Raw genomic sequence first — 25,700 nt, 5'->3', positions numbered from 1 at the left:
TTATTCTGCTTTATTAATAAATCAAATCAAATAGGTCATATGCCTTAAGTTTGAAACCTCTGAATTTACATGTCGTCTGAACCATCAGAGCATTAAACCTCAGTTACACTCAACTTTAAATTAACTTGCAAAAAAAACTTCGTATAATTCTTTGTTATTGCAGCAACGAACGATAATATCTTGAAAATTTAAATACATAATATTTTGTGCAATTTTTTTGTATAAAATTGTCTATGATCATCTAGTGAAGAAGGGTAGATTTTTTCATAGGGTTATCACCACACTCCACAGTTACCACCAAATTCTAGAATACCAAGATTTGTTTAAAATAATATTATAATAAATAGTGTAATATACAATAAACAATACTCACAGGGAAAGCATTTGCGAATATACTTATTACACTTAACCTACTTTTCCATACATTTCACACATGTATAGTCAGAATAATTAAACAATAAATTAATTAGAAATATACATAGAGATACCTATCATAAATCCACAAAAAAAATGTTTTTTTCACTTTTCCTATTGATGTATAGAAGTAAATTCAAAAAAGCTTCGCCGCCATATCAGTATGATCATATTGCAGTAATTAATGTGAATATAATTTAAATTTAGATCTCATAAGAATGATAAGTACAGTATTTAACCACGAAAACGAAATAATTTATAAATTGATTAATGAGTTTTTTATTTTAAAATATATAAAATATTCACAAATTACAACAGGTGGAGATGTTTAATGCATAAAAATTCATAACTTCTTGCGACGTCTACTATATGTTCATAATCATCTTAATTAAAGGAAATAGGTAATAAAAAACTCAATTCTATAGACATTTTATTTTATGTTAAGCCAAACCTATATCTATAATTACAAAGCTATCACACAACACTGTTAAATTCATAAAACAATAAGCAGAAAGAGCGCTCAAATGATAAACATGCTGAGATGTTGTTCCACCTAGATACTTTCCGTAACCAGTTAACGGTAACGTGACTCCACCGACGGCTGCCACTACCCCCATTAGTTACTAAAATAATCAAATCATAATCTACATTATTATTATGTTCTTATAATGATAGAGGCTATGAGTTCTTATGGGAATAATAGGGAAAGAGCAAGGAAAGAGCTATTGTAATGACGTATTTATCTTTTGTTTTGAAATTATACAACGTTATTTGAAAATAATGAGATCTGTTTGGAGAAAAATTAAAGAACAGCTAAAAAGAGCTCATGCTGCTCATGAATTCAAAAGTACTATTTATAACTTAATTATTATAAGATACAGTGGATATAAGTTTTTATCACTTCAAATTCTATCTAATTTGGCAAGTGTACATAATGTTTTTTCCTTAGGTTTTTTTCAATCAGCTTTGTAAATTAGACTATGGTCTAATTATTTATAAAGCTTCAATGATTCAATTCAAATAATTTCAAGTTTATATTAGTACCGCATTATTTATTATTTATTTATTATTTCTTGGACGTTATAAATAACAAAGAATTCACAGTTGTTGCTTAAGCATCTTATCAATTTTCTCGTAAAGCTACTTTTTAAACTAAAATCTTTTCAGATCACATATCCGGTATGCTATAATATACTTAACCTAATCTTAATCTAACTCGAGTTTTCTGAATGAACCGGCGGTTGAATGAATATTTTGAGTCAAGTCATTTTTGCCCAAGGCTTGCAGATCTATATACATATCGTCCAATGCGAGTAAGTCCTCCCTGTGTTTAAGAAGTTTTCGCTTTATTTCTTCAATCATTTCTTTTAATGGGACAGTTCCACCGTATTCTTTTGGCAGTATTGATGCGTCAACGTGTTTGGTAAGGTCTTCTGCTGTTCTGTGGAACTGAAAATAAAACAAATCGTATTATTATCTGTTTCCAAATATTTTGTTGCCAACCCTATTGATATGAATTGCATTTCATCATTTTCATACATTTAATGGACCATTCGCTTGAAAATGAAAAATATTTTAAATACATACACGTATACATGCGTGAAATCAACGTGGAATTAATAAAAAGAAAATATAATTTCCATTAATTATTATTAACCTACTTTTTTATCTATAAAACTATTTTGTCTATGGGCACTAGCGTTAGTAAAAACGCGCGAAATTTGAATTTTGAACAAAGCTTTAAGCTTAACTTCGACATGATTTGCTAACTGTGCGTAAATTATAACGATAATCATACTTTCTGTGTATTTAAGCAATATAATTGCATTAATTACCATAACACGGTCCTTTAACTTGTCGCTTAATAGTGAAACGGCAAACTCGAAGAATTTAACCCCATAATGCGGTATGTTGACAAAGTGTGTGCGCTTGTGACGCATTGGTGTGGAATTCTGAAAACAAAATTATTACCTATTTATTCAGATAAGTAAGATATTTCTTTTAACTCTTTAAACTGTAAAATAATTTATGAATAAATTTTTTCTCATATCAAATTTAATTTTGACGACATTGTTAACGAAGCGAGATCAAGCTATGTCAAGCTTCGTTTAATTTTAATGTAGATTAATTATTTAATTATTCATTCTTATCATAACTTATTATCATAATTGCATGAATTTTACATATAATATATGCACCCAGGCTTATCTTATAGCTGTGGTCTGTAGGTAATACGTGCGTACACTTCGTGCGAAGTCATACGCCTATTGAATAAGCTACTTCCACTGTATGCTTTAAATTACCAATATTACCAGCATATAGTTCGTTAATACCTGTATACAATTCAACATGATCTTCACGTCGCTTATAGACCACAAAGAGACGTGAGGCATCTGCATACCAGCCTCATCGTTCACGTGCATATAGCCAAGCAGCTGAGATCGAGGCTCGTCCAATAGAAGTTCGACCATCATGGAGTGAACCCGAGCCATTACTGTGCTGTCGTAGGCGTGGGGGTCGAAGCGGCCTGTAGGGGAAAATGTGAACTTTTTGGTGAGATTTTTACAGAGGAACTAGGTCCGAGTCTAAAGACAAAAAAAACAAACAAACAAAACGTGATGCACTAAACTACTTAAACCATTAATGGAACGAAAGACTGAAAATAAAACACCACAAATGACATGAATTATTAATGTTGCGTAAAAATCGTCTGATTTTTAATGATTCATTGATATTGCTACAAATAATAGCATAGAAACAACGCATCAAAAGCTGACGATCGGATACGGCTCCTCAATTTTTCATTAAATAAATAAACTTACCCATACAAGACAGAACGACTCTTCTACCCTCAGAATCTCTTTTAGGCAATGGCACCAAGTATCCCGCGTCAACAATAGCTGCTATTTTAGGGTCCAACGGGTCCAGTTTTTGGAACCATTGCGGATACATTTGGCGAATCGTCAAGTAACGTTCAAGCATCGCACATGCCTGTGGGATTGAATACTTCTTGGTACGCAGAAAACGGAGAAGGAATGGCGCATCTAAAATAAAAAAAAGTCAATATAGTTTTATTAAATTTGAAATATTGTCTTTAGGTATAAAGACATACATATTTTTCATGGGTCAAGGAATGTTCCTTGAATACAATTTTATCAACATGGAAGGATTAAGTTCTTATATTTAGCGCTTATTCTAATTAAGCGATTCAACATCTAACAGTGTTACAGTAAATAGATGATAGAGTTACTTTTACGCATTTACAATGCCTAGAGGAATAATTCATCTAGATAATTGGTGAATATATATGTCACGGCTAAAGGTAGGTGAGAACATAAACTTAAGATTAGCCGGCTAAACTTAGGTTTATTTTCGACGAGGTGTTAATGTTAGTTTGTTCTATCTTTAGCCGGCTAAACTTAAGTGTAACCGCAGGCCCGTGGCTAAAAATGTCGGGGTGGGTAGATTTGGTTAGCGCCGGGCCGGTGGAGGGCTTGAGGGGCCCGCACAGTGCCAGAAAACACTCGCCCTGTTCCTTACATGTATTATAGTAACCAAATCTACCCACCCCGACTCAGGGCAGAAAGCTGGTGGCTAGGTTAGGTTAGGTTAGAACTCTTAAGACCCGCACGAGCCGAGCGAGCGCAGCGAGCGTGCTGCGGCAGCAGCCGGCGAAGTGCCAGAAAACACTCGCCCTGTTCCTTACATGTATTATAGTAACCAAATCTACCCACCCCGACATTTTTAGCCACGGGCCTGCGGTTACACTTAAGTTTAGCCGGCTAAAGATAGAACAAACTAACATTAACACCTCGTCGAAAATAAACCTAAGTTTAGCCGGCTAATCTTAAGTTTATGTTCTCACCTACCTTTAGCCGTAACATATATATCATTATTGCAAGTAATATTATATAAGTAGATAATAATTTCTCCTAAATAAATCATACCCAACAACAAAAGATATCTTACCTGTCCTACACTTCCTAATAGCAGGATGCTTTTCAATAAAATGCCTCATCTGAGCAAGGGCTTCCTCCCGCAAACTAGGCTCTTCCCGTATTTCTAGCCTAGCTCTCTCCCTGAGTTCTGGAGGCAACTCTCCCGTCTCCCTCTCTTTAGCTTCCAAAATGGCAAGACGTTCATCTTCAGTAAGTCGCGGCGAATCGGCAATATCAAGCTTTGGGTCGCGTCTGCATTCCGCCGGTTGAAGCACTGATGTGGCCATTGTTTATCTGTAACAAAAAATATCATAGACAATTTTCTCCATTTTTGAATTTGTCTGTCGAATTTTAGCGGGAAATGCAAAGCTATATTTACGAACTAGCTGTTGCCCGCGACTTCGTCCGCGATTAGGTCGTTTTTCGTCATTCGTCGTTTAAAAAAAATACGTGACACTTTATTTTTGAATGTTCTTAATTATTGTCTCTTATAAAATTTAACTACTTACATTAAAATTGAACACTCTGAAGAAAATCTTAAAATCTGAAGAAAACATGAATGAATGTGATTTAAATTCTACATTACTTAGTATCAAAATATAATAATCTAAATTAAATGTAGATTAACAGTTTGAGCACACCATTATAGAATATGTACTTAAGTATTAAATTACGTTAGTTAACATAGTAACTTTACTAAAAACACGATGACTTTCTTTCGCGCTCGGTACCACAAACTAAGCATGTTTGTGGTAAGTGGCCCGCGTGACGCGTCACTTGACCCCCTGCGAGTTCCCCTCCGTTGCTATGCGAAAATACATTCGTTGCTCTATTTTAGGAAAAATTTGTAATACTGTGGCCTGGGTGTTATAACACGTCCAGGGAGTTCCTGAGTGCCGATATCACCATCTTGAGGAAAAGCTTCTAATGTCGATTTAAAACTGCATACATACGAATTAACCTGTTCTAAAATTGTGAAATGAGTTCAGTTTTAAATTTGAGAAATATTGATTTCTTGTATTCCACTATTCGTTGTAGTCGAATACAAAATATACCTATTTAAACAAACTTAGGTTGGCCTACAGGCAAAAGGGATCCTATCAAATGGTAAAAATGACCTTGTATCTTAAAAGTAAGCATGAACGGACCTTCTGATAATTATTGAGCACCAAAGGATCATTTGAAACGCGCTACTATAAGAGCGAATATTGTCTAATAACAGTTTACATTGCACAATATGTTCCTCTAAAAGTAGTGATTTCAAAGGTTGCGGTGTATCTTCAAATGAAAGCCGACTCCTTACTACACTTTAAAGCATTAAAAAAAGAACATACTACGCCTTTACAGAAGATGATCTGTAATCAATTGTGAGGTTATAAGCAAACCCACTTTTATATTTGTCAGACCACACCACCGAATTCGTAGATTGTTTACCTCAAGTCATTAAGACTATGACGAAATCTGTCTGCAGTAAGACGGGCCTCTCGCTATTCGTCCGTTTCCAGAGACCGAATAGTTTCAATTCTTAATCTTTCATTAAACAAACTTATTAATCGTTCTTGTCTCATATAATTGTAATATTCGCGTCCCTACTCTAGTCATTGCTTATACTCATGTTCATCTTCAAGAGATCGAATAATATTATGATGCACCCTATCATTTGTCAAACGGTCTTCATATTGAGTAAAGTTTCAGATTCTCGAGATAAAATATGACTGTCGTGATCAGTAGAGACGTAATTCCCTCTCAGTGAGGGTTTCGGTCTCACGGGATAGTACAATATGCCGTTTGCGATCAGCTGTGAGACGTCATACCCTCTCAGTGAAGGTTTCGGTCTCACAGGATAGTAGGGGAGACCGGGTTTGGTTGTCTCACGGGTTGGTTGTCACAGCGGTCTTAACACAAAACTGAACTATCGAATAAGTCTGTTGAACAGCGTGGCAAGAGCGATACAGTGACAACGCTGTCCCCACTTCGCGTCAGACCGCCCCGATCTGCCGTGAGGGCCTCACACGTGTTTATTGTTTTCGCACAGATTTTTTATGATATGAGGACCGAATATGCTCCTCATAACATCACTTTTTGTGAACGAAACGACAGCGCGGTTTAATTTAATGCCAACACCATTAGAAAAAAGGATTATTATTAATTGTGAAAAAATATCATGATTTAAGCGCGTCACACACGGTGAAGATACTATAATATTTTATCTTAAGATACTGTTATATTTTATTACCCACAAAATTTCGCGTCATTTGTAAAAGGATGGCGGTTCTACAGGGGTCTTAGTACGCAATGACAAAAAGAAAAATGATGGTCCGAACGCTGATACCGGATGCGTTAAGATACTGTGATATAAAATATAACAGTATCTTAAGATAAAATATTATAGTATCTTCACCGTGTGTGACGCGCTTTACACTATTAACACTCTTATAACATAAAATATAAGTCTGTGAGTGTGTAAAAATAAATCCAGCTAATTACACATCAAACTTATGTTTATAATTAGGTATACGACATGAAAATATATTAATTACCAAGCAATAATAATACAGATAAGCAGTGGTGGCTCAGTGGTGAGACCTCAGACTTCGAATCGATAAGTCCGGGGTTCGAGACCAGGCGAGCGCGCAGGAAATAAATTGATTTTTCAATTTATCTGCGCATGTTGTAACATCACCACTGCTCGAACGGTGAAGGAAAACATCGTGAGGAAACCGACATGTCGAAGAATTAAAACAGTTCGATGACAATTTGTGTCATCCGCCAACACGCACTTGGCCAGCGTGGTGGATTATGGCCTGTACCCTCATAGGAGGCCCGTGTCCCAGCAGTGGGAACATATATGGGCTGATGATGATGAATAATACAGATAAATACTGAACATAAGTAGGTATAATAGATATTAAGTAGTATTAGTTAAAATATACTTTGACTGTTAGTCAAAGTTTATTTTTACTAACAACATGTAAATGAAGAAGAAATAATAATTACCAACGAACTAACCTTTTCTATAATACTTAACACGGCACATTTTTCAAATTATCTTGCTCAACCCTGCTCAAAAATTTGAGGGTTTTGTTGGAACTTTAATATGTCAAAACTATGATATATCTAAACTACGATACAACTTGCTTGCGGAAATGCTCATTACAATTGTGAATCTAAAGAATAACTAACAACATACTATTCAATTTTATTGAGCTGATGAATATCTTTTGCCTGGAAGAAATCACCGTCGCCTAATAAATATACTGTGTTTTCTTATAAAACCGTTACATAATTTATTTTATCTACTTAAATAATGAAAATGATATTATATTTATAAAATATAAAACATTATGTAAAATGATTAAAAATAAATAAATGAAGCAACTACGATTCAAAGAAAACATCTTTTTCAGTGTTAAAATGCTCTTAGCAATCCTGGATGATGAACTGTATCATGTACTCTGATCCCAGTACGGTCGGTACCTCGATAGCCATAACTATAAATATAATAATCAGATAACCGCAAAGTCAAAATAAAAACATTACTTGTACAGTTGTTTGTGCAAAATTTACGTTTCATTTGAAATAACATTTTTTTCGGTACTAAAACGTAGTCGTTTGATATGTGGTTGGCTGCCCCTCCTCTCCTTCCTGAAAAATATCCTCCAAAATTTCCCGAGATACTTCCAATGATTGAACCATTGGACGTTGGACATTAACTTCAGTCAAAAATTTACGAAGCGGATGATTACTAATTTCCACTTAATCCTCGCTGCTACTATCTTTACCATCAAATCATCAATTTTCAAGTGGTGTTGTAAAAATATCAGCAGAAATCGTCTTCCAAAGGCGATATAATTTTATGAGCATTGAATCAGTAAATAACAAAATCAAAAGTTAACTGTAAATCTATAAAAAAAGCTACTTACAAATAAAATTTTATCAAAAACTACTGTTCCCAATGCACCTCAAAATAATAAAAGAATTCATCATTTTATTATTTCATTCTAAAAGTGTAATATAATACCTACCAACAAAAAACATGAATTGCTATCATTATAAAAAATAAATACCTATAAGTAACAACTTACTTTTTGTGGGAACGCATGATGGTGAAAATTCACAAAACACGAAGATTGCATTTGATATTTTTGGTTTTATGGCATTCAATTGCTTTATAAATATCACTACATAGTATAAAAAAAGTCGCTTTCTCTGTCCTTATGTCCCTTTGTATGCTTAAATCTTTAAAACTTCGCAACGGATTTTGATGCGGTTTTTTTAATAGATAGACTGATTCAAGAGGAAGGTTTTAGTATATAATAATTTAAATTTATTAGGTTTTAGACAAAGCGGACGAACCCGCGGGCGGTAAGCTAGTAAATTTATAAAATACGAAGATTTTTAAAATTGTAACTAATGAACGCAATCAATATTAGATTAACTGTAGATAATGGTGTCTAGTTTTACTTAAAATAATAAACATCTACCCTCACTTTAAAAAATGTACTCCAAAATTTCCAAGATATGGGCTAAAGAGTACTATTTATTATTTACACGAAATATACCTTATAGGGAAGGGAAGATATGGGCTAAAGAGTTAAATAAATAACATAATTATATTTAAATTATTAATTTCCAACTGTGTATTCGGTAGTGTTAACATCTAAATTGATTTGATTTTTACGAAATCTCATAGATGGCGCTGTTACAAAATTAACATTATACAACTTACATTCTTTAAACTATGTTTCTCTTCCCAAGTTACTTAAATGGCATAATTTTTATAGTGTCCATCTAGATATTGTCAAACAACATATTATATATGCGTCATTTGATTATTAATTTCCAATAGTTAACGTGTGTTTGATTTTTCTAACACTTCATAGATGGCGCTGTTTCAAATTTGTCTTTATACTGCTAAGATTCATTTAACTGTTTCTCTGCCCAAATTACGTAAATGACATAGTTTTTATTTTGTAAAGCTAGATAATAGCATGGCTTACTCGAAACCAACATTTAAACATGAGTCTTTAGATTGTACGCTGTCGTAGTACACGGAATATGTAAGAAAAATAAAGGCTCACAGCTCCTCCCCCGAAGGTGATATCATGATAATATGTTTAAACTATCCTCACCCGACCTCTTAGGAATATTCATGCAAAATTTGAAGTAAATCTATGCAGTACTTTTCGAGATTAGCTCGGTCAAACATACAGACAAACAGACAAACAGACAAACAGACAAACAGACAAACAGACAAAAATTCTAAAAACTATATTTTTGGCTTCTATATCGATTATAGATCATGGATTATGTATTCTTTTAAAAAAATATTCAATGTACAGTTTTGACTTTCCTACGATTTTATTATATGTATAGATCACGGACGAAAGAAAAAAAAACGTATAAAGAAAGACATAAAATTGAATTGAATAAATATTGAGTGTGTTTAATGGAATGGTATTTATATATGTAGGTAATTATGTACTTTCAATTGTATTAGTGCAGGTCCACACTGCGAGCCTAGCGCGGTTGCGACGGCGGGCGCGAAATATCAAACGTATGAAACGCGCCTTTGCGTCCACATTGAAATGACTATGGCGGAAGCCTAGTGCGACGGTAATGAGCGAGCCAGCGCGCGTAGTTTTCAAACTCTCCTATCCGCGCGTTCTGGCCACACTACGGGCCTAGTCAGCAAGCGACCCAATGCGCGGACGGCGGGGGTATCAAACCAGTTCGGTCTTGTCGCTCGACTTCTTATATTATATCCTTTATTGTTTTTCGTAAAATAGCGGTAAATACTTAATTGTTGAAGTGAAACTTCTTTATTTATAAGTGCGATTCAATCTAAAACACTTATATACACCACAGTAATTTTGTAGGGTATAATCTCAATTCTTCATATAAGATTCACCCGTTATTCCTCTGTTTTATTTATTTCGTGTACAACTTCTATAATGATCTCATCTCAAAATCGGACTGTCCAGTAAAAATAGCAAATCGTCCAAAGTTTGCAACACCCGAAAAACGTCGAACCGCTACTTGAGCTCGCGCGTCGGTGTGGCCACCGCGAGCGCCCGCTCGTCGCGCCCGCCTAGGCCGCCGCCACCGCGCATTCAGTGTGGACGCACACTTATAATGAAACGATTGGAAACCGATTTATTAAGGATTATTATCTTATTCATTTTAAACAATCGTAGAATATAAAATAAATTAAAGATATGTATAGTTTTTTTAAAGCATGACAAATTACTGCATTTAAATATTCGTATGAACTAAGATATTATGTATGTTTACGTTTAGGTAAGTATCCGCAATTGAGAAAAAGAAAAATACTTAAGTAGGTAGGTACTATAACTTTCTACACTTTCACAAATAATCTATGAGTAATTATGCAATATTCGAAGAAATAGACAAATATTTAAATAAGACGGTATCAAACATAAACATATTGTATGAATATATTTAACTCAAAAATTCAACTTCCATGTCAGATTCTAGAGACTTATATAGAATATGACTCTAGAGGTACTTATTTGAATTCGCTCTTTAAAAAACGTTATATTTTAATACATAATATTATACTTATCGTAATAAATAAATCTTAAATCAATTCAATCCCCTAAAAGTTATAAGTTCTTAGTCTTCAAGACAACCCACATATTTATGCAAACGGTAAAATCTCATCAAAGAAAATTTCATATAATCTGTATTGGAAATACATTTACATTACGCATCCGTATTAACTATAATATATTTCACCATTACCCCACTTACAAGCCCCCATAATCTACTGACCGCCTCTCGTGTTTTATATAACAGATTGCTTTAGTTTCTATTATGTCACTTTGTTAGTTGCAACATATAAAATGGTATTAATGGTTAATTTAGCCATGATTAACATATTTTTAGGTAAATTGACATTCCATATCCTTATACTAATCATCCATTAACACTCTTCAATAAGTACATATTCAACACAATTTGTCAAAAAAAAATGTATAGTTAGGCGTTAAAAATAATTATAATCAAGAAAAGTGCATGGCCGTTCCGAAAAATAGTTCATAAAACTAGCAAAAAAAACACATTCGCTTTTTAAATTGTTTCGCGCCAATTTTCCATACATATTTCAAAAACGTTCTTCCATAAACATTCATAGACTCAGAGCAACAACGCGCTTTGCACTATGCCCTTTCCGATTTCGAAATGGATATTCAATATTGCAACATAAAACGGCTCATAGACCGTGTATCGTATAAGCGAAAATCAGGTGAATCAACAATGTATGAATTTATAACTTTTACCGTGTGATGTGAAAGTTCAGGCCAGTGAAAGTGCACGCGCGATACGGTGAAGGTCATAAATAACATAAACGATTTCCTTTATCAAAATATGTACTGTGTACATGATAATTTTTAATGTGACAGACATTACGCGGTTTAAAATCTTGAATGAAACGACATTTTTATGCTTTCCGCTTAAAACTTCTTTAAAATATATTTGTATGTGACACGAAACCATTTAAAAAGAGAGCCCGAACGAAAATCGCGAATGCACAATAGAAGGCCTATATTGCTAGGTATCGAAACAGATACTGATTATCTCAACGTAAAATAAATATTTGAGAATTATTTTGAAATCCCCTAGTAACATATCCATCCACTACTTATATTTAGTTTATTAAAAATTGATGAATATATGTAATATGAAAAAAGGGGGAAAATTATTATTATTATCATGGAAGCTTGGCACATTGAAAATGCATGCCAAGTAGATAAAAAAGTCGCACCGTGTTTTAAAATATCTTACATGTACAATGTACAGTATACACAAATCATTCTTGTATAAAGAACATTACAATTTTACAATCATCCAATCTATTCGAGTTTACCTCGCTATTTGATATTCCAAAGAACTATATCAACACCAATAAATCCATTGAAAGTCCACAAACGTATCGCTTACGTGTTTTATCTTCATTGTTCAATAAAACTGGAAATTTCAACTCTCCTCCATTATGATAGAGATTAAAATAGAAACAAACACATTTAATTTACTTATTTCAATGGTTCATGTTAAATATTTGTAAAAACCATTATTTAAATTAAGACCACCTCTAGTTTTATAAATACCCGCATAAATCATAATAAAACATTATACTTGTACAATCTGTGTGTACAATAAATAGATTTCCTGTCAATTTCCGTCTAGTAGATAGCAAAGTTGTTTTACAAATAAATTATCCATTGTAATATGAATAACGTTATAATTGGAAATTTATTACATGCCTACTTGATTAATTAAATCTATACGAGCATTATTTATTAAAGCAAAATCTTTTCTGGAATATCGGCTGTGAAAACTTGGCCCTTGGACTTGGTGGACACTGGACACAACAGGTGAGAAGCTGGGACCAGATAAATCAAATTGGTAAGGTAAGATTCCATTTTCAATATTTTTATTTTAAAGTATGACCTATCCTTTAGTAATATCAGTGGTATTACATATTTTTTTAAATTTTTAAGACTTGGTTGTCTTGAAACATCTATTTTTATTATGTAGGTGTGTACTTATAAAAAATGGCATTACCAGTATTAAAAAAAAACAATCACAAATGAACATCCATAGATAACAAACAACTTACGGGATCACATTTTGAATTTCGAATTTTCGGGATTCGAGAATACGTCACACTATAAACGATGGTTAAGCCGGACTGGCGGTCGATGCACCCATTTTCACCGTTAGCTCCCGAAATATTGCGACATGCTCCCAGTACTGGGTACTTGGATGCATTTTTTTGGAATAAGGCTTATTACAACAAATCCATACTTAATATTATAAAGCTGAAGAGTTTACAAAGAGTACCTACTATAATAATACGGAGAGTTTGTTTGTTTGTTTGCTTGAACGCGCTTATAATCTCAAGAACTGATCCGATTTGAAAAATGCTTTCGGTGTTAGATAGCCCATTTATCGACGAATGTTATAGGCTATATAATATCATCACGCTAAGACCAATAGGAGCGGAGACACGCGGGTAAAACCGCGAGGCGCAGCTAGTGAACAAATCCATACTAATATTATAAATGCGAAAGTCTGTCTGTCTGTTACTCAATCACGCCTAAACTACTGAACCAATTTGCATGAAATTTGGTATGAAGATATTTTGATACCCGAGAAAGGACATAGGCTACCTTTTATTGCGAAATATGTACCACGGGCGAAGCCGGGGCGGACCTCTAGTATGAAATAAATAGAGATGAGTAATTACTGGAGGAAATCTTATATTCCGTACAAGGACTAGGAAAACATGAACATCTTGGTTCTTTTTATGCGAAGCTGGCCTGGGGATGGGAGCCCACAATCCCTTCAATATTAACAAAGAACTGCAATCACAAAGACAGAATCTTCAAATTCTTATTCGATTTTACATTTTGACACTTCATAGATGATAGAGGAAGGTTTATTTTGTGTAACTTACCTGTTGGTTTACCTATTTGAATACCTACCTACTTGACTTAATTTTGTAAGTGTAGATACCTAATGACGCAAAGAGCTTACGCCCAAACTGTTGTGTAAAAAAAACTACGTAACACAACATTAATAAGAAATAAATATTCAGCAACAGTAAGTTTACATATTTGTAATTGAATCAATAAGAACTTCAATATCAGGTCAAACCTAATGAATTAAATTCACAAGAGACTAGAACAATAACTAATAATTATTTACGTACTGTTTTGCGGTTGAATTTAAATAAAACAATGCAGTTTCTTCACAATATGAAATACATCCATACTAATATTATAAATGCGAAAGTAACTCTGTCTGTCTGTCTGTCTGTTACTCAATCACGCCTTAACTACTGAACCAATTTGCATGAAATTTGGTATAGAGATATTTTGATACTCGAGAAAGGACATAGGATAGGTTTTATCCCGAAAATCCTACAGGAACGGGTTTTTCTTTGAAAACGCGGGCGAAGCCGCGGGCGGAAAGCTAGTTGACCATAAACAATTAAAAATTATACTTAGGTACATGGCGATGTATAAATTAATTGGTTTTATGCTTATAAATGTTATCGAAAGACAACTATAGTAGCTCCCGTAGAGATACTATTTATAAAATCTGAACAAAGGTGGTCCAATTTTTGCAGCAAATAACAAAACAAACATAGGAAATCTGAAAATTGCAAGGAAATTGCAAGTCACACTCACAATCGAGGATTTCATATGAAATCAATATCATACGGGCTTGTTAAATACATATTTTGACTTTGTAATAAATAAAGGGATTTATTTATTTATTCATCTTGATAGCTTCTTATTGCATGGGTATAATAATTATTAATCTGTGAATTTAAAATTATGTTATAGGATAGGTACCTACCTGTTTTTATACCATATGGATGTATTCTACTAGCTACTAGCTATATACAAAGAATAATTTATAATGACTATTTAAAAAGTATTGCACTTATTATTATTTTGACAGATCTGTCTATCAATTAATCCAAATCAATTAAATGTTTATTATTTATTAATTAACAATCTCATTACCTTGAATGAGATTTCCAAATAAAACGAAAGAGGAAAATTTTGACATCGCAAAAACATAACGCAAATTCAATTAGCATTTAAATCGATTTATAACTATTAAAGCTGTCCTTTTGTCCGGTTATCCATTACGTCCGTATACAGGATCAATTATAATAAATACAATGTGCACTTAGAGGTACCAGGAAACTATAGGTGCTAGAAGATTTATTTGTCATGTAAGTCCGTACTTTATTGTATCTTGCTGGCGTTTGAACAGTTAACTCTATTGATGTTGTTTATGGTCTCGGTAAGATCTAGGTTTCCAGTTTGCTGTTTCTATTAATCTTTTGAATGGTTTACCTTTAAGAATACTTTTACACGTAAAATAATGATGACTTTTCAACAAGAGACTGCAGTACCACGCAGTATACCTTATAAGTCACAAAATGTATTCGTGTATAAATTATTTAATAAGTTAATTTAATTATAGTTCCTAGTAGAAACTTATTCATGTTTAAATATGTACTTAACAGACACCTTTTACCTACCATGATATTTATCCTTTACATAAAACAGAAGTCCATCATTTCCGCATCCCAGCCATGACATTAAAAACAAGTGACTTTTGTTCTGAGATAAATCTTAAGATAAGTGCAGAGAAAGTACTAGCTATAGCCAACAGAGCGGAATGAGAGCAAGTGAATCATGCTGGTGCATTTCTTCGCGAATTGTAATCTCGATATTGTTAAAGATATCTACAAGATATTCATTTGCATCATACATTTTATAATGCAAAACTCGAGTCACTTTTACTTCTGATTAGTTAGTTAGATGTGTCAAATGGAATAAAATAGCTTTCGTAGTTATAATTGCTGTGAATATATTGAAAAGTAATTTCTCAAAGTCCTTTCTATAGACAGAGAGATGTAGAATAAATAAAGTAATGTAGTATAAAAGTTAGTTGAACCTGGTTGAACCAATGTCCATCACGTTTTATACAGATACTTTTTTACAGATTTAAACTGAGGTTTAAATAGAAGTCTTTGGTTTTATATGAGTAGGTAGAGACTAGTCACTAGAGACTGTTTATAAACAAGTAAATCTTTGATTCTTTTTATATTTATATCAAAATCACAATATCTTATCTTTTGCGTTTGTTATAAATTTCCTTGTGAGTTCTTTGCGTGTTTATAGGCATTTCCCCATACGATGGTCGATGTGTTTTATGTTTAACTAGCTTCCGCCCACGACTTTGTACGTGTGCATCCCCGGTTTTCCCCGTTCCCGCATGAATTTCGGGAAATCCTTTCTTTGCGGATGCCTACGTCCTAACATCTACTTGCATGCCAAATTTCAGCCCGATATGTCCAATGGTTTGGGCTGTGCGTTGATAGATCACTATATCAGTCACCTTTGAGTTTTATATATATATAGATTAGTACAATAAAATTAACAAAGCAAGCGTTTATGTAGGTTATTCTGCGGATAATAAAAATTGAAACTCCTAACTAGGTACCTAACTATGTATTTTTTAATTATTTCCTTCTTCATTATCTGCAATATTTAGGTACAAATTAATATAAGTGATTACCTGCTATCACTATTTCGCGACTATTGCTAATATAGGTACCTACTATCTAATACTAAAACAATCAAATCAGTATCTAAAATACACAGATAAATACGAAAATTATCCGCCTAGTATCTATTAAGTTTAATAAATAAATAAGAAAATAAAGATCATGTTTCTCTGCAGAATCTGTGTCACATAGCTTGTACATTGCAACATATAGGTACCTACAGGGAGACCTGTTATTGGCAACTCCATGTGATGGGTAAATTTCTAAGTATTGTTTCTTAGTGTTTTCTTGATAGTTCTATGTAGGTTAATTCAATTAGCACATATGTATTAACTTATTTTATAAAGAGTTAACATTTGCGTTTTTGTATAAATATATAACTACATATTATATGTTTTTAATGGTAAATAACACATAAAAAGTAATTCACGATATCAAAATTTCTTTTACCAGCAGATAGTTTAGAACATTAGGTACCTTTTAGATATTTTGTGTTGAGATTAATTTATTACTTTTTAGTGTATAAGGGAAATTACCTATGATATTAATTATTGGATATATCTCAAAGCTATATTATTTAATTTTGGACTCTGATAAATTTTCAGTTAGGTAATTAAAGTCCTCTGAAACGCTCAAAACCGCCATAGCACAATCTACAAAATATATATTAGCATGATTATGTAAGGTCTTTTATTTAGTTTGTGTAACTAAAAAATATATCATCTTTTATCTTATATATAAAAATGAATCGCAAAATGTGTTGGTAAGCGCATAACTCGAGAACGGCTGAACCGATTTCGATAATTCTTTTTTTATTATATTTCTTGAAGTACGAGGATGGTTCTTATGTAGAGAAAACGTAAATATGTACCACGGGCGAAGCCGGGGCGGACCGCTAGTATACACATAATAATTTTTCATTATAGCGAACAGCCCCCCTAGTCAAGTGGCTTTCTGTTAGCGTAGCGTTCAATAGAATAGACTACGAATGTATGAGATTGACGTAGGCTGTAGATAAACGTATCTACAGGTTACGTCAATCTCATACATTCGTAGTCTATTCTATTGAACGCTACGCTAACAGAAAGCCACTTGACTAGGGGGGCAGGTTGTGTTACGTGATCTTTACTTTGAACTTCAAGAGAAAAGCAAATATGAGTCGTTTTCAAAATAATTGTACATTACTACAAAATGTTTGTCCCCCTAAAAAATCTTCGAAAAAAATATGGTTACGACTGAAATAAATCATTGTTAACGTTTTACAGACTAAACTTAAGCATACTGCATATCATTTCTGATAAAAAGCAATGAATTGCGATTCAAATTCTTACATAAATTTAATGTGAAAATAAAGTAACAAGAAAAGCTCCATACATTTTTTTATTGTCCCCTATGTGGACGACAATGAAAACCAATATTTTTATCAGAATTTTTGTATGAAACGTCCTATTTTTTTGTATCATAATTAAAAAGCAATGTTTGAAGTGTTATATCTGATAGATTAAACTATTTAAATTACCTTAAATAAACGAAGAATTACATATTATAAAAATGTCCCTATCAATCGTTACAATTTCGTGACACTGATTTATTGACATAATTAACCAACTTCTTGTATCACAAAGAAGAGGAATCTAACTCTAATCATTGGCAACACTGGTCATGTCACGAAAAGTAAGGTCACATTAACGCGCCGCCATTTTGTTCGTCGTCCAGACATGGAAGAAGTCCAGTAGTGTGCTGTGCAAAAAATTTAGTTACAATTTCCTAACGACGTATTCTCAACAAAAGTAAGTACATTTTGAAGAATTCACCTACTGCAATTGTAATATACTTAAATTATGACTAGAATAATAGATTACACTTTCAATCTAATGGTAAATGTTATTATGTTTTGTGTAAAAGTATTTCTTAGGTTATTTTTTACATGTTACTGACGAACAATTTCTTGACATTTACTGACGTCAGTAAATTGTAGACGGTAAAGCTGTGGTCTCATGTGTAAAGTATGAAAATAAGATATTAAAATGTGTGTAAAATTAATGTAACGAATAAAAATAAAGGACAAAAACAATAAATCTCTCAAGATTATTTTTTTGTAACTACAGGCCATACTTTTTTAAACCATGATGTAGGGTTAGTAAAGTCGGGCTTAGGGACTTGACTTTTCCTGGGATCTGATAACTTTTTTATAGTGAAAGCGGATCAGTGAGTCTTGGCCTCCAATTTTACAAGTGGTTTCTGATGGGATAACGCTTGCCTTATTGCATTTAGTGTTGATCGCTTTTCCACCCACACGAGTGATGTTTACTTTTTTTTTATTTTTATTCAAAATACATATATCCAACAGCTTTTTTTAGTTTCAGAATGCCGCTAACCGGTGCCGAACGGCAAAAAAATACATTGAAAAACTAAAAAAGCAAAACCCTGAAAAATATGAAAAGAAAAGGAAAAAACACCTCGAGAAAGTGAAACAAAGACAAAGAAAAATATCAGATCTTAATGACAGTGAAAAAGAAGCTCGAAGACAAAAATGGAAAGAAGCTAATGATAGAAGAAAAAAAAAAGGAAAAGCAAACAGAGAATTATAAAAATTGATTGTTTGTTGATTATTTTGTAACTAAAAATATATTTTTTTTTAACTAGTGACTTCTTACTTTTTTATATGTAATATTACCTTATTCTGAATACAGCCTTACTTTTACAACTTCCTGACATTTCCTAACGAAACAGTTTACTGACAATTTCGTGACGTACAAATATTTTGAAAATGACCCATATACAAAATCCTCATAATATATGTACCTACGATTAAATAAACACCATATTTGCACATCAGACAGACTATTTAATGTTCTATTTATTTAGTAGATGTTGGTTTTAACATGTTTTTAAAAGCTTATTCGTTTAGTTCAATAGCGCGATTATTGTAGCCTGTAGGTTCTTTCATTAGACTTTATTTTATTTTATTTTTAACAAAAACAGTGCTTGTTTTAATAATAAAAGCAACTACCTACCTAAGTATAAAAATTATTATAATTTCTAATAAGCTAGCAGCAGAATGTGACCCATAAATGATCCATAATTTGTTTCTAATAGGTTATTATGTAGTAGGCAACAACGTAGCAGAAAATACACATCCTTTACTGTAAAAATCAGTAATACAGAGGTAAAATAATTCATTTTTCAGTACCTAATTTACACTATATAGTTTTATAATTATATAGTTTTATAATTTTACCTTGAAACATGATAATGTGCATAAACTTATTAAGTCATCAGTAAGTGACGATAAATGCTTGTACTATGTCGTAATTAGCAAACATGAAACAGTCAATTCACAATTTTATTTATACATGCGCAGACGCATAGATCGTAATAATTGGTGTTATCTAGCAAACGGCGCGGTGTGGGTGTTTTGGGTCAATTATGAAATAGGTAAATAGGTATGTAATGAAAATTCGAACTTTTACGTACCTATAGGTAAACTACTGGTTATTGTTTCTTCAACTATCTTTTATTTTTGAAAGGTTAGGTAACTAGTTAACTACCAAAATATTTTCTAAATCCAAAAACAATGGTACCGTTACAGTTACCTATACCTACCTATGTACCTAAGTTTTATTTTTAAATGTTCGAAAGAGTAGGTGTTGACTAATTCGTACTTACTACTTACTAAGATTCAAATTCTTTTTGCAATCATTGAACTTGCTAAAATTCTCAGAGGCTCATTTACGAAAGACTATCGATTTCGAAATTTTTCATACGAAATCTTCGTGAATTGTTAAAGAGGGAGCTCTCCGCTGCATATACTTAAAAGAATATTACCATCATGTATTAGATTACCTATGCATCGCCCATAAAAACGAAAGCGTATTTTGGATGACTAAGATTTCACTTTCGACGACAAAATTGTAACGTGGCCCCGATTCTGATCGCATGTGAAAACTACCTTCTCCATAAAGTAAGAACAATAATTATTTAAAACACACTGATCGCCAGCGACTTTCGAGGTGCCAGAAAAAAAGCTTCTAAAATCTTGGCGAATCAGAAAAATCACCTTTAATCACCTCATTAGGCAATAGATAGTATAGTAGTAACCTACTTTAACAAATCCCATAAAAAATATACTTACATGCTAAAATAATTTAATTTCGGAATTACTTTTGCGAATACCTCCCAATTTTAAAATAATGATCCAAATGAATATTCAAACGTTTATTTTAAAAGTTGGTAGTTAGGAATTATTTAATATGAGTAGATCGTGATTTTTTGATTTGGTGACAATAGAGCACTACGAGATGTGCAAAATATTTAACTTCCAGAATATAATACCTAGGTATTTAATTACATTACACATTATGAACACAGAAGCATCCATTTTATAATAAAAAAACACGTCAATAAACTTAGATTTTATTCTAATAATGCTGTATAAGGCTAAAAAAATATGCAAACCCATTGGCAATGACCACAGCGCTAAAACAATAGACAAATAACCATAGACAAATAGCTCTACAAATTAATATTTATTCTTGAAGCGTGGTTATTTTTAAATAAATATTGTTTGTGTAATTTGTATATGGAAAATTACTTAGGTACTTCCTGAGAGCTTTTATAAACGAATATGTCTTGATAACTTGCCGACCTATTTCTATAGCAGGTTTCTCTTTACGCAAGTTCCGTCGTATGATTTTAGCGCAATTAAATTGAGAAATATAAATAAAATTAACATTATAAATGTAGTAAAGTGTAGTATACCTAGCTAGGTTATTTTATAGTAGTGAAGTTTATCTTCATTTTGATAAAGTCATCAAAAAAGTAACAACAGATTTCTGTTACAAATTATTGTTAAATTGATATCTTAATCCTGCGGCATCACTCGTTTAATAAAATGACATAAGAGTTAGGTATAACACGGTATAAATAACACCAATTCAAATTAAAAATTGACTTATAAAATAAACATAAAAGTTTCGTAGTAACTGTTTAGTAACATGTGATAAAAGGCTCTATAGAAATCTACTTCAGGCGTACCTATTTTCTATCTACCAATCAAATACCAATCATGTATTGTGTAAACAAAACAAAATTATATTTGCATAACCAATCGACGCAGTGGCAAAATGAAAGAGAAATCTCAAATATTGCGTTTTTACATTCCCCATGGTCACTAAGGGACAAGGTTATCAACTTTTACAAAAGTTTAACAAAAAGGTTTGCATATTGATCGCATGTTGCACTTCCTTAGTACTAGTTAATTAAAATTCATTAATAAATTTTTGTTGACCGTATACAGAAGGTAATGATATTCTTGAGTGAGTATACGTTCCCATAATATGCTAATTTATAGTTTATACGATGTAGGTATACGATGCATTTTTAAGTACTTACTTAAATTTTTATAAAAAAATATCAAGGTAAGTATTGATTTTTTGTAATGGTATTTCGATTATGGTAATTTACTCCTAAATTTTATATGACAGTGTTCACTTATTAGATACGTTTACATTGTTCCGTCGTTCCTGGTGGTAAATAGGTAGGTACTAAACCAGATTCTAAAATGGGGTCAATTTATGACAACAATTTCCTATAAACACTAAAACATCACGCTAATCGGTTGAAAACCCGCGGAGTTATAGAGACTATCAAAATAAAAAAATAAATAAAGTAAAAACGGCCAAAATTCAAAACTTTCTTCGTTTTTGGGAACGCCGCGGTCTCCAGTTAAAAGCATAAAAATACCCTGTTTAAATAAAATATATGTAATTTATTATTATCCTGAAGAACTGCTTTATATGACACCTACTTCCTAAAAAAAGGAAAAAGACAACGAATTGAGTACTTCCCCCTATCCTGCCGTAGTAGGTACGTACACTTTGAGCACCTAAATTAAAAACTGCGAGAACTTAGACCTCATTCACACGAGAGCTTTTTTAACGTCCGTTAAAAAAGCGTCCAAATAGAACAAATGCATTCCCAAGTATATATGTTCACACGTCAGCGCTTTTAAAGCGCGACGCTTTTTTATCGCGCAGTGTTCTATTTTCAACGCTCGGCGTTGGGCGTTAAATAAAATAGACCATAGGAAACTTCTTACTATTATTCAGACGAGCGCTAAAAAAGCGCCGGCGCTGCGTTCAGTATGCCGCACGCTCGCTCAGCGGTAGCACGTGTTTGTTGTGCTTATAATCATCAGAAAATCGATACGATGTCGTGGATTGTTGATCCCGAACTATTAATTATAGATGTGGAGTCTCGTCCGTTCCTGTATTCAAAATCGTTATAGACATTTGAAAATAATTAAAAAAATTCCGGGGTATTGCCTTAACTCTTCGTACAGTGTCACAAACTGCCCTTTAAAGTATCTCTGTTCATTCAGAGGATGTACCCAGAATGCCTTTTGTTTTCTTTTTCGTCTTTTAATAACACAAATCGCTAGTGCCAATCTTTCCTTCTTTCTTTCTTTCAAATATACCTAACATATAAAAATTAAAACAGTAGGTATTTTTATCATATTCCTTTAAGTAACATGTTTATCGATGACGAGTTTGAACAAATAAGAACAAACTTTCCGAGGAATTCTAAGCAAATATAATAATATAAATATCATAAAGATATTACGCAACTGACATTACGTAATTATTTTAGCAGAAACCATTTCCACGTCTTACTGAAGCCAGAGACGAGACATGAGTGATTTTAAAGCGTTAGTATGAACAACCACAGAGAGAACGTTTAAAAAGCGCCAACGCCGGGTTTTAACGCAACGCTTTTTTAACTCTCGTGCGAATGAGGTCTTATCTATTAATAAGCGATATGATACGTATTACTAAAAATAAAAAGACATTACTTATATTAAATATGTTAGTGCTTGTAGATTTTAATTTCAATCATAAATTGTATTGCATATTTTATATTAAATCACTAATTATAGATACTTTAAAAATATTTTTTTTAATTCCTAGGTACTTAACTACTGAATAGTAAATAATCAATAACTAGGTAAACCTAGCCGATAATATTTATAGAGACTAAAATAGTGAAAAAAATTACCAAATGTTTCTTCTTGCGTGTGATGCGAATCCCAAGATCTCACTTTGGCAACAATTCCAAAAGTTTGCGGTGCACCAAACTTTACACGAGTTATTAAAAAAAAAAAATCAAAGCGATGGTACCACCGCTTCGAGTGTCGAATCAACACTGACTATTCACTATGGAAACGAAGCCGCCGCGATCTGACTCCTATTGCATGACTCGTGCCTCACTTTCTACAATTAAAAAAAAAATATTAAAAAAAAGTAAGCAATTTGAATTAAAACAAAAAAAGTGTTCTAATTTTGAAAAATAGTCTGGCGCGCTATTATGGCGTACGACCGGTTCCCATTCATTCGTCATCTCACCGCGTCCGTTTTTCTAACTTTCTTTGACCTCAATAAGATTGTACGTTCGTTAAGTCTGGTAACTTGTGGAAGGTATTTCGTTTTCTAATTTCAATGTTACAAGCGGGTAACAAGGAGCGAACAAATTGCCTTTAGGGAACATTAAAGTAAAAGTTCGGATTTCATTGTGCGTCTATTTATACATTAGAATGTATATGTAAGTATAGTGCTTTCTTTTTCTAGATACCTATTGCCTATTGCTGTAACACTTCTGAAATAATATAGGTACATACTTAAAGGTCCTTATTTTATAGTATGTATCAGTATCATTTATTTTTATACATTTCTTTGTCGCCATTATTCATACCCCTATTGGGAACGTAAACTTATTTACTTACAGTGAAAATTAGGTCACACACAGAAAAAAAAATTGACGAAGGCAAGCAGGATGAATAAAAAAAATCGAAGGTTTTTTTCACCGAATATTGAACTTACATTACCTACCTATCTGCTTTTTAGGTGCTAGAAGCTAGGCTAGAAGTAACTAACCACAAAAAAAAAATCTAAATGGTCAATAAAATATAAACGATGAAGATAAAAGTACTTTTACCCCCCTTACTAGAAAACGTTCGAGTCACTAGAGTATAAGTATTCTTTGGTCACACCACAGAGTCACACCCACACGAAAATCGGCCAAGTTCAAGTCGGACTATTAAATGAATCGATGATATGGAACATTACGCAAACGAGATGTGTAGTTAAGTAGTTACAAAATAAAATAAATAATAATTTAAAAATACACCAGAAAGTGTGAAACAATAAGTTTTTGGGCTCAATATTATGCACTTTTTTAATTTTGTTCTCCGACGTCTAAAACTGAAAAGATGTGCTACCATGCTTCTTCGCGATTTCAACAGAGACGAATTCTTATAAAGATTAATCTTTTTATCATTTTATGTAAAAAAATATTAATTTTCTTTAACGTCTCTTATAATAAAGCGATATTAACAATTTTAATCGCGATAGCAAACTATAATAAAAAATATTACGAAATAATGACTACACCCATAATAGAGCTCGATGCAACAGTCAGCGACCACAATCCTCGGACCTTGTAACCGATTTCAGTTAAATCTCCCAAGGCCTAAAACATTATCTTCTACACGTGTGGCTCATCTGTGGCTCATCTATATTATTATAATGAAAACTTTATAGTCACTTTTTTCGTGACTAGTGTAACCAACATTTCGAAATTATGTAGACTATAATTTTTATATTCATTTTTTTACTATCCCATTTTATATGAGATGAGATTGTACAATAGAAAAGATGGCCTTTGCTGTTAAAGCGATACCAAGCAATCGTTCTGCTAAGATGTAACAAAATAAAAACATTAAAATCTGTAACAGGTAAATGTCTTATTATACTTAAATGCCTTCGTTGAGAAATACTGACTTAAAAAAGCACACAGACATACAAAATCGGAGGGTGACACTATGTAGAGACGCTGGTCTTTACAAATCCTAAGCGCGGAAACACGCTCTGAATAGCGTGTTAGTCACATCACTTGTATATTATGTACAGTGAATACTAACGATCTAATTCAATTACTTCAGTCTTAACAATGCTTGTTGTACTTGTACATTATATAGCGTTCTAATACAGATCACAGACACATGTGCTGATGAAACAATAGAGGCAATATTAAAACTCTTAGGGAATTGAGATTTTAAATGCAATGGGTGTGAATTACTCTTGTATGTAAAATAATAAAAAAAAATATGAAAGTAAAATATATGGGTAAATCTTTATTTTTTAAACAACTTATTAACAAAAACTTTAACTCAA

The 25,700-nt window shown here is 32.6% G+C and overlaps 1 protein-coding gene across 2 annotated transcripts; it reads right to left on the bottom strand.

The window, feature by feature from the left end:
* Positions 1-831: 831 nt before the first annotated feature.
* Positions 832-23,690, bottom strand: LOC149897542 (retinaldehyde-binding protein 1-like). Of its 2 annotated transcripts, none has more exons than XM_090116211.1 (6): positions 23,527-23,690; positions 4,384-4,646; positions 3,237-3,458; positions 2,748-2,941; positions 2,250-2,366; positions 832-1,863 (listed from the first exon to the last, which is right to left on the bottom strand). In XM_090116211.1, exons 2-6 carry the CDS (start codon positions 4,637-4,639, stop codon positions 1,621-1,623), a joined length of 1,032 nt encoding a protein of 343 aa, XP_089972337.1. In that variant the 5' UTR covers positions 4,640-4,646; positions 23,527-23,690; the 3' UTR covers positions 832-1,620. The 2 variants fall into 2 exon arrangements, with proteins under 2 accessions (XP_089972337.1, XP_089972338.1); XM_090116212.1 differs by lacking the exon at positions 23,527-23,690 and adding an exon at positions 12,994-13,093.
* Positions 23,691-25,700: the final 2,010 nt, after the last annotated feature.

Source organism: Colias eurytheme, chromosome 25, assembly GCF_061535395.1.
Source record: "Colias eurytheme isolate Ceu_HAF_F1 chromosome 25, ilColEury1 Martin Lab GWU primary, whole genome shotgun sequence".
Taxonomy (NCBI): domain Eukaryota; kingdom Metazoa; phylum Arthropoda; class Insecta; order Lepidoptera; family Pieridae; genus Colias; species Colias eurytheme.
The sequence above is the reverse complement of the archived record's forward strand: the minus strand, read 5'-3'. Positions and strand labels throughout refer to the sequence as shown.